Raw genomic sequence first — 17,173 nt, forward strand, 5'->3', positions numbered from 1 at the left:
CAATATACATACAGCGGGCTGATTTAATTACTTGTATTGTTATGTACCTTTTCATGTTTCCATTGTGAGGCGATATGCAGAGGCCGCCCTTGTGTGGGTGTGGCTTTTTCGATCCAGCTGTGATTAGGTGATAAAAGTTTGGCTTGTAGCAGGTTCCGCTAGGTACTGCTCCGAGGCCCTGATCCAGAATCAGCTGGTCCTGGCATCTTACAGGTTGGCACTAAATGAACATACAGGTCCAGGATCAGTGGTGTCTGTAAACTTTCTGCATTGTGAACAGCTAGGAAGGAACAACTGATGGATTCAAAGGTCGCTACAGCTTTTTTTCGTTCGTTCATTCGTTCTTTATTTCTTTCTTTTTCTTTCACCTTGTACACCTTCTGAACTCAAACTTTCCTTCTCACTGCCTCCAAGCTGTCTCTCCAGTGGGCTTCATTCTCCTGGATACCAACACAAAAGTGCAGAGGAACAGCGCCGTCTAAACCCAAGCATGTGATCATTCTCTTTGTGCTCTGCTCCCAGTTAACACTCGGCAGTCTGTCAGCACTGGTGTAATGGGTAAATGCACCAGCTCCAGCCCCTGCTCCCCTTCAGGAACAATCGGCAGAGAAGCGGCACTGTGTCCCAAGGGCCGCCCGGCGTGACCGTACGGGAAGAGCGCTGGGTCACTGGTCTTGGCTTGGGGCTTTCAGCATCTGGCTTTTCTCCAGCGGTTTTCTATGGGAATCCCTCGAATGTATCGGTCAGGTGAATCCAGGCCATCTCTACAAAAGAGCGCCCCCTACACGTCACCTTCCCAAACGAAGGTTTAAAAGTAAATCCGAATCCACTCTTGTTTTTGTGATTTCTAATCCCGCTGGGAATCCAGCATTATCCGCTGTGGTTCTAATCCCCTTTCCAAACGGTTAAATATATGCAAAATAAATTTGGAATTCAAAAACGAATATTACATTAAAATCACGTTCAGCCATGAGAGACTCATGCATCCTGGCAGCTGCAATAGTCACCTTTGCACTGAGCTGTTGAAAGACTATTTGTAAGGAAAAGGATTCAGTCTGGAATATAATTACCCCGGTTGCTCTTGCATCGTGTTGCTGGTAGGTGATCAGCCTTCCTGGCGGCCTCATGAAGTGGAGAGGGGAAGAAAAATACGGGACGTGACTTAAATTGAAAGTTAGCTATTGCTCCCCCCCCCCCCCCCACTGCAAACCTCTATTAAAGGGGGGTAGTTCACAGTCAGATGTGTATTTGTCAGATGGAAACAGCTCCCTTGTGGAGTGTACGGGTGTGCCGTAATTAATATGAAGGGGAGGTAAAGTTTTGATTCGGTCTGGCTCCAGGCGAGAGGGGGACCTGAGGTCTGGGAAGCAGCGTGTGTCGGTGTCGGGGGGCGGCCCAGTTCTTCTGGGTGCCTGTCACTTTAAATCTGGAAGAGACGGGGGTCTAATCTTATTTATGATTTAACACCGAGGTGTGGAATGATAAGCAGAGGACCATCGGCGGCTGCATGCCAAAATAAGCATGCGCATCTCTTGCCGGCATGTATATCTGCATGCGCAGTTGTATGCAGGTGCATATGCGCATACGCGTGTGCATGTGTGTTTCCTTAAATGGGAGCAGGCTTTATTCTGGGCTGGTCCTCCACCTACACTGGTTACCTGCACATTCCGAACAGCCTGGGAATTGGGGTCTCCTCTCCCCCTTGTGGGGGGGGGGTCTCTAAGTGGGGGGAGGACAAGGACTACAAGCCGGGCATTATTTGCCGTCCAGTCGTCTTTCTGTGTTTGTCTTTCCACTTCCTTTTGTTTTTCATCCTCTAGGCCGTGTCCCGGCTCGTCGGCCCGCACAGATAAGCCCGCTCCTTGTTTTTCAGGTCCCCGGTACGTTAATAACCTTGGGATGTGCGTCCCAGGGGAGGCGTTCGGTTAATGATTTCATTTGCGTGCAAATTGGATGGAGACAGACGATTCTGTATTGAGAGCGGCACGTGGGGCGGTGGAAGGGGGGGGTTATCAAAGGGATAAGGTACAGGGATAAAACGTGTAGGAAGTCTGTACGTCCGCCTCGACGAGCCAATACGCTCCTACTTACTGTGTCAGGGGCTCAGCAGGAAATGTAATCCAGTAGTGTGATAATAGAGCAGCACTTCGTAGCTCTTTTCCTGGGGTGACACGCTTGTTCTCTTTCCTTTCTTCCCGTCTCTTTGTTCCCCCCATCAGCTTTGGCCTCAGATACCCCCCCCCCCGTACCCCGCTCACGGTGGCTTTCCGCGAGTCTCCCCAGCGGTGAGCCGACAGCATTTTTACGTCCCAGCTGTGTGACCAGCTGCGCCGCGGGGCTGTGTATCACACAGGGGGGAAAAGGGGGAAAACTTTCAGGGAGCCAAACACTAGGGGGGGGGCCTGCCTCAGGGAAAATGGAAAAAGGAATCTTCTCCCCAGCAAATGTAATCCGCCTCTGGCAAGATCCAGCAATTTCAATTTTGCTTAAGGCTCTGAAAAGTGTTGGGCCAGTCCTGGGGGGTGGAGGGGGGCGTTTGGTAGAATTTTCAGGGGCCCCAGTCATGCCTTTTTGCGGGCCCCGTCCCATTGACGTGGCTTCAGCAATGTTTGTAGCCAGAATTTAAATGGGCAAGGCACAAGCCCAGACCAGACAGGCAATAATAAACCCACAAAATGACAGAGTTTACTGCGACATTGTCTCGATGGGGCTGTGGGAAGTGCGGGCGGTTGGGGGGGGGGGGTAGCAGACAGGGAGGGTCTCTGTCTCAGTGGTGTGTGTGGGTGTACGTTGGTGTGCCCGTACATGGGAAAGGGGGTAGACAGTGCAATGGTGGGTGCTTTCCACAGCCTGAGATCCTGTTCACTGGGGAGGGAACTAGGACTGTCATGGCTGAAGACCCCCACCCCCCCCCCCCCCCGATAGCTGCACATGCGGACCAGATTCAGCCGAACTCATGCAACAAAGATGTAGCAATACGCTGCAATGCCCTAGGGAATCGGGGATGCCCCTGCCGGCATCCATGGCCTGGGGATTGTGGGGGGGGGGGGCATTTTGCGGGCCCCCTTTGAACTGCCTTGGAATTCCATAGTGTGGGCAGGCCAATTAGGGATGTAGGAATCTGACTCTTGAGAGATGAGAGGCTGCTGGGGACGGGGTGACATAGGATTGGAAGCATCCACAGGGCCACCATGAAAACCGAGTCAGATCCAAATAGGGGAAACTCAGAGGAGCACAATCATGACAGGAGTTTGGACATCAGAGAGCCCAGGGGCAGAAACTATTTCGTGCCGGTCCTGTTAGGCAGATAAAAAATTGGAACCAAAACATTGGAATCAATGCGGGCCAAACATGTTTACACTCACTGGGCAGCGTGTTTAGATATCATCTGAGCTCGGTTGTCTCTCAGACATTAAGTGTGAGCATGTCTTCTTGTGATCCTGTGTCAGCTTTTGATATCTACATTACGTTTTTTGAGATTGCTGGTCTTTAATAGTCAGCATGTAGCAGCCTAGAATTCATAGAGCTACAAGTTAGTGCCTGTTAGCGTTTCTGCGAAAACACATGTTGAGAGAATGGCTGGTATGGGAATGGTTTGCTATGACTGTGTCATTACAGCATGTATGTTTTTTGTGTGTGTTAGAGGGGGGAGAGAACAGTACAAAGGGAAATTCCACTCTGTGGGCTGGGGGACCTTCCTGTGGAAGAGCTTGGTGTTTGTACAGCCCTGTTCAGCCGGGATTTCCTCCCATGCCTCTGTCTGAGAGAAAAAAAGATGGAGGGAGGGAGAGAGAGAGTGATGGTAGAAGAGAGGGGCACATAGTGGGAGGGAGAGACGGACAGGAAAGAATAAAAGGCAGGGCAGATAAAGGGAAGAGGAGATGTGAGGCGATCGTGAAAATAAAGAGAGAGAGCAAAAGGAGAAAGGCTTTCACAGACTTAAGTGAGGCATGTAACTGATCTTGTAATTGATGTAAATACAGGCCTTCATTTGGTAATTAAAGACCAGAACTGGAGGGAAAGAGAACGAGAGGGAAAACAGCATATTTGTGTGTTACTGTTGTTTTACTTTGGATGTTTAGCGACTCTGCACAATTCCCCTAAAAACACATTTACTGTATGCAGATGAGCAACTGAAAACACCGAAGACCGAACTAGGGGCCAGGTAGATCAGTCCAGGTGTGTGTAACGCATAATATCAGGAATGTTATATGCGAAACGTCATCACCCCAAAAGAGATTAATTGGATACAAGCCGTCCACTGGGGGAAGACAAATTGGGACTTGCTGAATACTTGATGGCTAAGGTCGAGAGTGTTGTAGCATTAATGCAGTGCGTCATTAAGGACGCAGAGCTTGGGGGATGGACCGTCAGGGATTACAGTCCAAGCTAACACCTTGCCTGGTCTTCTGCGAGGTGTGCCGTTGACCCGTTTTTGAATTTCATAAATGCCATTGTTTGCAAAGAAGGATATATAGTACAAAAAATGTTCTGGAGGGTGATGGGAAGGGGTAGAGTGGAAAAAAGTGCTTGGTAATGTAGAACATAAGTGGTCTGCTCACTGTAAGTGAGAGGAGAAGAAAGGAAGGGCTCGCCACAGAGAGAACAGGAATATGATGCACCTGCATGGACAGAGTGAGCACTCCAGCCCCAGGCTTTTCCGTTACCTGGGCCCCAGACACCATCCATGCTGATTATAGTTAGGGGTGTGTTTGTGTGTGTGTATATCTGCATTGTTCTTTCCTGGTCTCATCAGCACTGCTGTTTTTGTGTCTGTTTTCGTCGCCGCCGGAAATGTTGATTATGACCCGTGGGATTTTTTTGTTTTCTATTTTTAAAATTTGTTTTCTCGTGTAATATCTACGTGCAATGCTTGGCTCTCTTGTTCCTTGTGTTTACAAAATACTTTTAGCTCAACTTAAGAGAAAGCGAGAGAGTCATTGTCACACGAAAGGCAATGCATGCGATCTCTGTCTGTTTGTTCGAACCTGTGCGTTTCCACATTTGCGTTTGTTTGTATGTGCATGAGAGTCCCTGTCTGGCTGTCAATGTTGGCCAACAGGAATGTGTATCGGTTTAGTTACACTGTAACTTCTCATGCTATAGTACTGAACACAAGAGGGGATGGACACCCAAAGGAAGTGAGAATAAAATGGGCAAGCAAACATTAAAGCAAATCTGTTTCATTCACACTACTCATTCAAACATAATCTATAAAGCAGTAAATCCAACAGAATTTCTCCTAATTCTCTTTTCATGGGGTTCCTTCAGCTTGCAAAATAAGATAATGCAAAAGGAATTAAACATTTCAAACAAGCCCTGTATTTGGTGTACTGACTGTGAGAAACCCCAAGCTTTTTAGAGAATCAGACATAATCAGGAGTGATTGAGGTCATGATGAAGCCTTCAGCTTGATTGGGGTGACTGGACAATGTCAGGTCCTTCCTACCGGCAACGGTTGGTGTGACCTAAGCAAAATTATTAGAGGTCGAAGTTTTTTTGCCATCATGTTTCCAATTTTGGGTTAAATGAAATGAAAAGAAAAAAATGCAATACTCTTTTATATTAGACTGCTTTAATTTTCACATATCCCATCTTGCTCTCCTTTAAGACATTTGCAGGTGACAGTGAACCTGGGGGGTCGCAGTGCAGGGCCAGGCTATTTATCCGACACCCCTGGAGTAATTTTCAGGGGGTTAAGGACCTTGCTCAAGGGCCCAACGGAGATGTGACTATTCTGCCGAGCACGAGATTTGTATAGACAACCCTTTGATCACATGCAGGGAGGCCTAACCTGCTACCCAGCAAGGTGTTGGACAGGAACTTTGAGAAGCTGCTTTGGGATTAGGAGGCATCCTGAACGCTCTCATGAGGTCCAGGTGATGAATAGCAGACCTGTTTTAATGCCTGATGGGAATACAGGCCCCACATCACACAGGGGAATCAGGAAAATGGAAATTAGATGGATGGTGTCTGAAACAGGAACGTGGTTCCGATAGCTGATGGTTGGCATGGCAACGTGGACAGCGAAATGTGGGAGGGGCTTACAGTGTCACAATAAGAGTTCCCAACTGTCCCTTTGTATTTAATAATACTAAGTGATTTAGTATGTAGATGAGCCATTGATTCCTGACTCTATACAGTGAGAAGAGGATTGCAGTCCAGGGTTTGTGGGCTGGCCGGCTGAGGCAGAGTTAAAGCCTCCACATACTGTGAGAAGAGACTAAGCATGAATGTGATTCAACATGATCTGGGGATGCAGATGTGCCAGGGTGTCAGACTGCTGGGGAGTGGAAAAGTGGTTAGAGATCCGTCACAACAAGCTGCCAGGAGGAAGACGGGGTGGGCCGGGGAGGCTGAGAGGGTAAGGCGGGGAAGGACAGGAAGGGGGTGGTCATCTCCGGGAGGTGGATGGCCATCAAGGCCGGCCGGGGGTCAGCAGAGGGAGAGCCGCGGGCGTGCCGGAACCTGACCCTTACCCGAACCCCGTGGCCCGTCTGCGTTACACCCATCCTGGGGCGCTGACTCACACATGACGCAACCCGCTCCCATAGGTGTGTCCCCCTCGGCCCTCTCCTCCTTTCCTATGTCTCTCGAGTCCCCTCTGTTCTGGGCATCTCGCTGCTTTGTGCCTGGAGAGGACCAGGTTGGCAAATTAGGGACAAAGGGGCACAAACGGGGGTGAATACAGGGGCGGGGCCACAGGGGCACTGGCCCCCGCTGAAAACTGATTGGCCTGTGGCGTGCCTCCTCCCCTGTCACTCACCGATTAAAAAAAATATCATCAATAAAAATTGTTGCCCCTTTTATGGCCCTCGCCTTAAAGCATCCTCGAATCACCCTTTGGGCACAAAGGAACAAGAGGATGGTGCGATGCCGAAAGTTAGGGTTGTTGTCGTAGGTCATTTCGGTTCAGTATGTGCATGTGTGTGACTGTGCCCTGCTTGTTAGTGTCCTCGTGTTTCTGCTCCACTCTGCCTGCTCTCCATGTGCCTCATTTGTCTGAGCCGGCACACCGTCTGATAGCTAAGTGGCTGTCGTTCTTTTTAGACCAGGTACAATCTAAATCGGGGCGACGTCCTCTTATCGACGCATGCGGCGAATACCGATATATTAATGCTTGCGATACCCAGCTATCTGAGTGAGGGATAAAACATGCAAAACCGCAGCAATACCACTACGGGCTCTATCAGTGGTGTCGGATGCGCCCGTTTGATCGCAGAAAATCCCGAAATCCGCCAAACCACTGGGGTGTGGCGTCTGCACATAGGGGATGACAAATGGAGATAAAGGCCGCCTTTTGTCTGTGTCAACCGGGAGAGGAAACCGAGGGCAGCTGGAAGTGAAGTATGTAAAGTATATTTAATGGTGTGTGTTCCCCCAGAATGGTAGGGGCTGTGAAAATGTCCGTGTCTGCTGCTGGAACAGCAAATATGACCACATTCACGTTTGGACTGAGTGTACAGAATAATACCAATTCTCTTATCTCATCTTGCCTCCTGTTCCCACTTCCCCTCTTCTTCCTCTTATCTATTCCTCTTCGTCCTCCTCTCACCTTCTTTGTCTCCCTCTCCACTTCTTATTCTCCATCACTCCTCTCCGCTGTCTCCTTTTTCGCCTCTTCTCTTACTGCTCTTCCTCTTTTTGTCCTCATTTCCACCCACCTCTGTGTCCTCTCCTTCCCCCCACCCCGGCCTGCTCTCGCCCTCTGCTCTCCCGTGCCCGCGACTGCACATCGCGGTGCCCTCCCGCTAATCCGCCGTGCCCATAAGCCTCTGCGGCATTATTTGCATGAATGGTGCTGATGCTTCGCAGAGATTGCCTTGAATTATTCATGCGCCACCTCTGATCCTTCGGCAGAAATTGAACAGGAGGAGCGTCAATTTTCAGCACTGTACAATGTCAGGGTATGTCTGTATTCAAAGTTGTGTTGTTGTATCCAGTGAAAATGTCCTAGACTTGAAGTCATTTGATTTAATATTCAGTCTGTGTGCTTTTACTTGTTTATGTTTGCTCAAAAGGATTCATTGTAAGGTGCACTGTTAAAACATTGTGTTGAAAAAACTGAATCTTTTTTAAACTGTCCTAGTTGTTGTATATATTTTAATTCTAATTTTCTTACCCATTTTGACAGTTTCGGTGTCAAATATTTTTTCTGCTTTAACCTGGGAAAATGACTACACCTACCCTAACAGATCCCTAATGTGCAGGCAAAATACATCAGGAAAGGCTTAAACCCAAGGAATTCCCAAGGAAAACCAGGGATGTTAAAGCAGTGCCTCCCAATCCGGGCCTTGGGGGCCTGCAGACGGTCCACGATTTAGCTATACTGGGCGCTGGCAAGGAGCAAAAATGTGGGCTGTCTGGTGGGGACCAGGGAGGGAGTAAAAACCTGGACTGGCTGGGGGTCCCCGAGGGCCGGCTGTGAAACACTGCATTAAAGCATTAGTTTGTGCGAACTCTGGCATCCCTGTCTGTCTGTCTGCAGAAATCCTTCTCCCTGGTGCTCGAGGCCCTGGACCATGACAATGAGACTTCAGAGGCAGGTAGGACCTCTTCCGTGTGTGTGTGCGTGTGTGTGTGTGTGTGTGCTTGCACTGCATAGCGTGTTTTGGGGCTGCAGGTTGCGTGTGTGGGGCCTAGGGGGCGACAGAGGTCTGTCAGCGCCGGTCGGCGCGTTTGTGCGTGTGAAACAAAGCGCCCCTTGGCTGAAGCTTTAGGAGCTTGAGGTGAACCCTGTGTCGCCCGCCCCCCCCCCCCACGACCATAAGAGGCCGGTCCTTTCCCACAGAAGGAGATTACAGTCGCAGCACAAAGAGCCAGGGGAACACAAAGAGAGCGAGAGAGACATAGGTGGGGATTGAGCGAGTCCGTCTGCGGGCCCCCCCCCCCCCCCTTTGGCCCCAAGGTGGAGAGTGCGGGCGAGTAAAGAGAGAGTCCCTCTCAGTGACCTCCTGGCCCCAGGTCACACTTTTTCTCTGGCTTTGTTAGGTTTCTTCTTGCACTGCGGTTGAATGGCTGGGTTGGGGGGGGGGGGGTGGCTGGTTCTTTGGAGAGACATAAGGGTCGTTGGTTCAGGCACCTTAATTTCCTGCCCTGCCATCTAATTATTGCCGGTCATAATTACTGCAAGACCATAATACATTGAGATATGCTAATACACACGCACACACACACACACACACACACACACACACACACACACAGAGGTTTGTAATTATATCTTTGTGGGGACTCTCCATTCATTACCATGGACAAAACTCTAATCCCAACATGACCACCTTAACCCCTACCCAGCCCTAACCTTAACCATAAGTAACCAACCAAAATACAAGACTTCTGGCATTTTTTGTTTTTTGATTGCAGTGAGAATTTTTATAAAACTGAGGTTCCCCTTGTGGGGAACAGGAAGGTGGTCCCCACAAAGCCAAAATAACATGTTTTAATCACACTGTGGCCTACGCACCCTGCCCTAACTGCAGCTCTCACCTGTTTTCTTTTCTTCTTTCTCTTTCTCCCCTCCCTCCGTTTCTCATTTTCTTTATCTCTCGTGCCCTCTCATTAGATGCCCGCCGTGTTCTCCCATAGATCCCTCGCGGCTATGAGCGTGGAAATAACAGACAGGGGTTTGAAAGAGGGTGAAATTATCTGCTTAGCATGCGGCGTAATACCGGACATTAGCGGCACTGTGCTTTCGTGGGGATTAGAGGCTGCTTGTGGCCGCCCTGGCTGTGGTTATGCTCAAGACCACAAAGCTGAGAAAAGCAAGTTTGAAAAACGATAAATAGAGTTGAGATATTCAGTGTGTGAACCCAACAGTTAAAAAAAGCTGAAATATTGTGTAACTGATAGCTTCCCCTTTCTGTCTCTCTCTCTCTCTCTCTCCCTCTCTCTCTTTCTGTCTCTTTCACTCCTCTTTTGTCTTTCTGCACTTCCATGACTCTATAGATGATTATTGGTTTTTCGGGTAGATATTTGTGAGAGTGCAGCACATCTTATGTTTATTCATGTGGCATGACAGAGGGAGGGAGAGAGAGCATGTTTGTGTTACATTAGGGAGCGACGGAGGTGGCAACACTGCGCATGTTGTGCTGCATGAGTGTGTGTGTGTCTGCAGGTGTGTGAGTGGGAGTGTGTGCAGCAGGCGTAAAAGGGCAGGAACTGGAATTCACACCCTGACCGCACACCCCTATCTCCTCTGCTCAGTAGTCTTGCTGTGAATCGCGTGTATATACCCACCCCTATCCCTGCTCCCCCCCCCCCCCACCACACCGTGACCCCGCACGTGCTCCCAGCATGCATGCCGGCCTTCCCGTCAGAGTCACTTGCACAGAACGCCTCCCCAGGTCCCTCGCCCCCTGCTGGAATGCGGAGGAATCGTTTCACACCCTGGTGGTGTTAGCCTGCTCTCACACACATGTGCATTGGGGTTAGTGCCTTGGATACATAAAAAAAATTGCGATGATAATAATAGTAATAATGAATAATAATAATGGGGTGGCACAGTGGTTAGCACTGTTGTCTCACACCCCTGGACCTGGGTTCGAGTCTCTGCCATGGCTCCATGTGTGTGGATGTTCTCCCCGTGTCGTTGTGGGGTTTCCTCTGGGGACTGCAGTTTCCCCCCCACAGTCCAAAAACATGCTGAGGTAAATTGGACTTACAAAATTGCCTCTAGGTGTGTGTGTGTGAGTGTGCCCTGCGATGGGTTAGGGTTAGGGTTAGGGTTAGGGTTAGGGTTAGCCCCATCCTGGGTTTTTCCCTGCCTTGTGTCCATAGCCTCTGAGATAGGCTCTGGACTCCCCGTGACCCTGTGTAGGAGAAGTGGTTACAGAAAAAAAATTGATGGATGGATAATAAAAGGGGGTGGCATGGTGGCCTCACACCTCTGTGACCAGGGTTCGAGTCCCTGTGCCGGAATGGGTTTTCCAGTTTCCCCCTTACAGTCTAAAAACATGCTTAGGTTGGGTTAGTGTTCCCTGCAAGGAGTTAGTGCCCCAACCTGGGTTATTTTCAGTCATGCACCTATAGCTTTCAGGATAGGCTCAGACCCCCCACCACCCTGAGCAGGGCAGGCAGGTGTAAAAGATGGATGGATGGATGACAATAATCAGGAATTACAAGGCAGAATTACAAGACACTGATTTACTTCATAACTCTGCTCAGTCTTGGCCTTTATTTAGGTAATTAATGTTTTTTCTTTTTATTCATGGGTTACTTGCTTTGGCAATATACATCCACTCAGCAAACACTAAGGCTACTTCAATAATAATCAGTTAACATTTAAATAATATTGTTTTCCTATAAGATCTGAGTCTATGTGTGGCCAGTTAACTTTTCTGTTCAGCTCTTTTATCCGATTTCCTCTTTCACCCCTGCAGTTCCCACAATGTATTTCGCTCACTTCTGTTTCAGTCTTATCCACTTGGACAGTAACATCAAATCATATCGCTCATGTGATTACACCGCAAATTGATAGATTTAGATGCCGTGAAATTGGAGACCACGTGTCCAGACAGAAAAATGTGCCTCAGGAATGAATCTAGCGTTGACTAGCGTGGATAGTCAAGCGCTAGTTCTCCCTTCGGGGGAGATGTGAAGACTTCAAGACTGTCCTGATAAGAGAATCCATCCTGTGTCTTTTCCTTCTTCCCTCCAATTTTCTCTCCTCTGCTCCTGTTTTCATTCCTGTGTGTCAGTTGAATTGATCTCATTTCAGTACCTGGAATTTTCGGTGAACCCTTCCCTCTCAAGCTCTCTTGCATTCATTGTTTCTCTGCCCCTTTTCTTCGGTCCATTCCTTTAAAGATTCTGCCCTTTCCTTCCGTTACTCTTTCCCTCCCGTAGACGCGAAGCCACACTCGCATATACGCACACGCCACAGTCCCTAGGAGTGGTAAATACTCTGTCAAAAAGGATTATAACTGAGACAAAGATGAGAAGCTCTTCGAGGGGCCCCCCCTGGGGGTCCCCCCTGGGGTCGCCCCCTCTCTCGGCTCGCTGACGACCAGTGGCCACTTTGGCCTCTTCCCCAGCTTCCGTAATTATGCACCGTTGAAAAGCGATCTAACCCGAAACTCGTAGGTTCACATCCCATGGGGGGGTCACACTACTGGCTTTTGCATGAATTTATCCTTTGAACCACAAAGACATAAATGGAAAAAATTGCTAACATCCACTAAGCAACAATGGAACAATGACTCACCCCGATTCTCTCTCCTGTCCCCTCCATCCCTGTTCTTCTGGCATTTTCCCGCCCTTCTCCCCCTTTGCCTTGTCCCTACACCCGTCTCCGTCCTCCTGCTTGTACCCTTGTCCCCTGACTTCTTCCCGCTCTTGTCTCCAGGCCAGGAGCAGCTGATCGAGCGTGTGCTGCTGTCCTCCATGCTGAACCCGGGAGAGCAGTGGCAAAACTTCCGGCACCCGGGCCGGCAACTAACCCTGGACTATCGTCTGCGTTTCCGCTGCAACTCCAACTACTACGGCCCCTTCTGCAATAAGTTCTGCCGCCCCCGTGACGACTTCTTCGGCCATTACGGCTGCGACGCCAGTGGGAACAAGGTCTGCATGGAGGGCAGGACGGGGATGGAGTGTCAGCAGGGTGAGCGGCAGCCTTAGCTAGCATGTGCTAATACGTGACATTGGTGTGGTGTCATGTAGGACGTACTGGATGGTTTTGATAACTGTGCAAAATGCCTCTGATGATCTTCACACAGTTTTAATCTATGTTAATCTTGTCACAGTGCTGTTGTGTAGTTCTTCAATTGACTTCAATGTCAATACGTCGCTATCATGTAGCATCTCCTCGAATGTTGACATAGTGGTATCATGTATCTGCTATTCTGTCACGTACTGTGGAGATAAATTTGCATCAGAAGTAATTGAACTTAAATGCCTCGGCAATTTCTCATAATTGTATGAAAGGCAAATCCATATTCTGCGCCTACCGCCTAACGTTCACGAGTACAAACCTCATTTTACAATTACGAATCCTGGTCTATGAGATTATGATGTCAAGGTTGCGTTTACAAATCCACTTACACGGGGAAAGTTAGGCTGTCAGTGGCCAATGAGTTTTTGACAGAAACATCTCAGTCATCGAGATTCTGATGCCAAGTGGAGAGTTCCAGAGAACTGTGGGGGCCGGGCTGAAAATGGAAGTCACCTTTTACCCGAAGCTACTGTATCAATTAAGAGTCAGTGGATGAATACAATATATGCCCAGCAAGCTTTCTAAATACAAAATTAAAATCTGAATGGATTAATATAATATTTTGTTACAGTGTAATGAATTAATTCTTGAAATCCCAGATGACTAAATAAATTAATTTCAATGAAATGCAAACAATATAGTGACAATGAGGTAAAAACTGTATGGTGGTGATTAGTAAACGTGGTCTATGTACGCCTATGAATCAGTTGCATATTAGCAACTACAAGCTGTCTGAACTACTCTAGTAAAGTGAGAATCTGTAAACATAGAGTACGACATGTGCAGTGTAATCTGAATATGTCAATCTGCTGCCATTAATGTCACACTACAGATGAACTTGCAAAATCTTTGCTTACGGGTAAAGTTACAGATTTATAAATATGATTTCGGATTTGCATGTCATTTAGACATAAATCTGCTTCCCCAGCGTAGCCTCTACGCTAACGTTCATGCACGTTGCTGTGTATCACGTCTCTGCTAATGCTCATGTCTCCTTGTATGTTTCAGCGGTGTGCAAACAGGGCTGTCACTCAGTTCATGGCTTCTGCAGCCTGCCCGGAGACTGCAGGTGAGTTTGGCCATTGATTTAACTGCTTCCGCTTCCAAAACATCAGGGCTGCCAACTTTCACGCATCAGTCATGACTCTTATGCTTTCACACTCTCACACTCATGTAAGAAATCCTACAGCAAATCTATATTATTCCATTATAAGCCTAAAATTAGCTACATCAGAAGCGTTGGGGTAGTTTGCAAACCCTACGGACTGTGTACAAGGTAATAAAACTGTTACAAGCATGTAAATGCGTGTGCATGTCTGTGTAGACGTGTCTCAAATTGAAAATCTCACCCCAGCCAGCTGACCAAAGTTGATATATGGAAACCACATGGCTTGCAAAACAAAGTAGTGATCCACCCATTTCCATTCCTCTCCATCGCTGTGTGTCCCCTCAGGTGCCATTACGGCTGGCAGGGTCCGCTCTGCGACCAGTGTGTGACGTTCCCCGGCTGCGTCCACGGCAGTTGCACTGAGCCCTGGAAATGTGTGTGTGACACAAACTGGGGTGGGCTGCTCTGTGACAAAGGTGAGGAATCGGGGGGGGGGGGCAGTGTTGCATATTTGTTGTGACACAGTGTGAAATACGTGGACTCGTTTTTGGCTGAAAAACAAGGCTTGTTCTCAGGAGCAGCGCCATGTGAACATCTCACAGTGCTCAGGAAGGCAGGATATTGCTAACATTTACTATTCAGCCCACACTGCGAGACATAATTACACAGACCTCTGAGTACTGGGGAGCCAAGCACCAGAACCAGCTGCTCCATTTGGCAGGCTCTCCTTCGCTAATATCAAGGCCCACAGCTCCCAACCTGCATTTCTCACTGGCCAAAACAGCTCTTAGAGTAAATGGGTAAATATAATGTGTGTGTGCCCAGGTGTTTGAAGGGAGAGGTGTGTGCAGCTCTGTTTAAGCAGAATGTAATGATGTTGACAGAGAGCCAAAGTCTGTTTTTGCATTAATGAGAAATAAGGAAGGTTCATATGGGTTTAACTCTCCATTAATTTTCCCCCTCTATCTCTCTCTCGCTCTCTCCTTCTTCCTGCCTCCAATCTTCCTCCGTGTCCCTCTGTGTGGGTCAGACCTCAATTACTGCGGCACTCACCAGCCCTGCAAAAATGGGGGCACCTGTGCCAATACGGAACCCAACGAGTACCAGTGTTTGTGCCAAGAGGGCTTTCGTGGGCGCAACTGTGACATCGGTGAGTCGGGACCCGGAAACAATGGACAGGTTGAGACACCGTACTCGCATCTACAGACCTACGTGCTGCTCAGGAGTAACTCCCCTGACACTGACTCTGAGGAAAAGGGCTTCAGCTTTTTTTGACTGTCAGCCTGTTTGTGTAATAGATGGGTAAATATTAGTGTAATCTTCAAAACCGAGCATTTTCTCACAAAACGAAACCCAATTTTGATCAAAAGTCAATTTTGATGAACTATGTAGTATGCATGATAAAGATTTAATATTTTTACCTAATTATTTTAAGGAGCTGTATCTAAATACACTTATGAAGAATAAGCTTGATTTAGATACATTTATTAATTACTACAGCCTATAATACTTATATAACTGCCCATTGCAATACAGCCTGATGGTTTTTAATTGTGTTTATCTCTTTCTCATTTCCTTGTACTCTCTCTCTCGTCTGCGCAGTTGAGAATGCCTGCCTTTCGAACCCATGTCTCAACGGAGGCACCTGTGTGGAAGACCCTTCAGGCTTTAGCTGCATCTGCGCAGAGGGCTGGACGGGACACGCTTGTGCTTCCGGTAACTGGTACCTTTATGACTCACCATCAGAGCAACTGATCGAGATCCCAGCCTGTTATGAGTCATGATCTGCAAAGCAGCAACTTTAAATCTACATTTATTTATATATCTGAGGCTTTCATCCGAAGTGACTTACAGTACAGGGAAGGATTGCAATTCATATGTGCTCCATGGGATTTTAACCCGCAATCTTTGAAGACAGTTGGACTGTGTTTTAGAAAGCAAAGCAGCTTAAACACCTACATTGATTGTTTGGGGTTCCAAAGCTATTTTCAAGCTAATCAGCCAATTCATCTTATTTATGTAGCGTTTTTGATCTATAGGTAGAATCAGAGGTGGATTGTTCACTGCCATAAAGTAAAAATCCAGACAGAAGATTTTGTTTCAACCAACCAGCAGAGTACTGGACCTGAACTGTCCACCTCTGGGTAGAATTGCTTAATTCATGTTTCCCCGCTGCTATATAAGTGTATCTTGGCTGGCACTCCATGGTGGCTGCATCGTTTCATTGGGCATGATGTCAGTTATAACCCGGCCGCAGGGTTAGTTGTGTTCTAGCTATTTCCGTAGGTACGGCTGCCTTTTGTTTGCCTGACAGCATTTGTTCGCTGGAATGAGGACTGCGCTGAATCTTCAGGTCGTAACTTATCTGTGCGTTAACTGTAACTGTCTTCCGGTTTGCCGAGCAGAATTATAAGAAGGCAGCGGCGTGTGGGTAGAGGTTGGGTAAGCTCGGGTGTGTTTAGAGTAGATAAACCCCGCATTGCACAACTGTGTAATCCAAACACGCACACACACATATCGTGGAGTCCCACTGGCTCAGCAATAAATAATGCCTAGCTTTTAATGTTCTTAAAAAGGCAGATTTCTCAGTTTGTTATTTTCTAAATATATTTCCCCATATCATAACACAATACCCGTCTACCCAGTGCAAAACACCCCACCCACAACAAAATTGGATGGCATATTACCCACGATGCACTGCAGATCTCCCTGTGCAGTATGCTGTGATGTGAGGGCACTGGTGCACAGAGCTCCCTGAAGTGCAGCCAAGTTGCCGGCCAGTAATTGTGTCTTACAGTGTCTGTGTTCCAGAGCTGAGCCTCTAGCTCAAAGCACAAATAACACAGCACTACACGGCAGGCAAAACAGGGGGGGCTCTCCTCACAGCCCCCATACAGATTTTCCTTGTACCCCTCCTAGAAGCGTTTAACCAGTCACAAAACCCTTTCTTTTATTTCAATTTTGATTGGTCAGATTGGCTGTGCAAAACTCTGTACCAAAAAAAAAAAAAAACTATAAAATGCATTACCTATGAATGAGAATAAAAGTTTTAAAAAAGGCGTTTGCTGCCCCGCCTTAATTTCCCTGCTCACTCCGTTGCGGTGGCGCTGTTGAGGGCACGGATGCGCAGATGCTGCTCTCCGGACAGGAATTAACAGGCCTGGGAGGGGCGGAGGGGAATGGAGGCAAAGCAGGGCTGCCCGTTGGCCACCGGCGTCATGAGTCACTGCGACGAGAAGCAGCAGAACATGGATCCCTTTGTCAAGCTTGGATTCACAAGCATGCAATTAATTGTGGGGGGGGGGGGTTGAGGTTCTCTACCCGAGACATAAATTAAATGTCGGTGGATAACA

At 48.0% G+C, this 17,173-nt stretch overlaps 1 protein-coding gene across 2 annotated transcripts in view; it reads left to right on the forward strand.

The window, feature by feature from the left end:
• The window catches only part of LOC111844844 (uncharacterized), a 29,372-nt gene that overhangs the window by 7,538 nt on the left and 4,661 nt on the right, over positions 1–17,173 (forward strand). For both annotated transcript variants that reach the window (XM_023813684.2, XM_072701268.1), the window contains 6 exons: positions 8,489–8,546; positions 12,347–12,601; positions 13,721–13,781; positions 14,166–14,296; positions 14,851–14,970; positions 15,423–15,536. In XM_023813684.2, coding sequence (XP_023669452.1) covers positions 8,489–8,546; positions 12,347–12,601; positions 13,721–13,781; positions 14,166–14,296; positions 14,851–14,970; positions 15,423–15,536 — 739 coding nt within the window. The remainder of the gene's footprint in view (positions 1–8,488; positions 8,547–12,346; positions 12,602–13,720; positions 13,782–14,165; positions 14,297–14,850; positions 14,971–15,422; positions 15,537–17,173) is intronic.

Source organism: Paramormyrops kingsleyae, chromosome 17, assembly GCF_048594095.1.
Source record: "Paramormyrops kingsleyae isolate MSU_618 chromosome 17, PKINGS_0.4, whole genome shotgun sequence".
In the NCBI taxonomy this organism is placed as follows: Eukaryota; Metazoa; Chordata; class Actinopteri; order Osteoglossiformes; family Mormyridae; genus Paramormyrops; species Paramormyrops kingsleyae.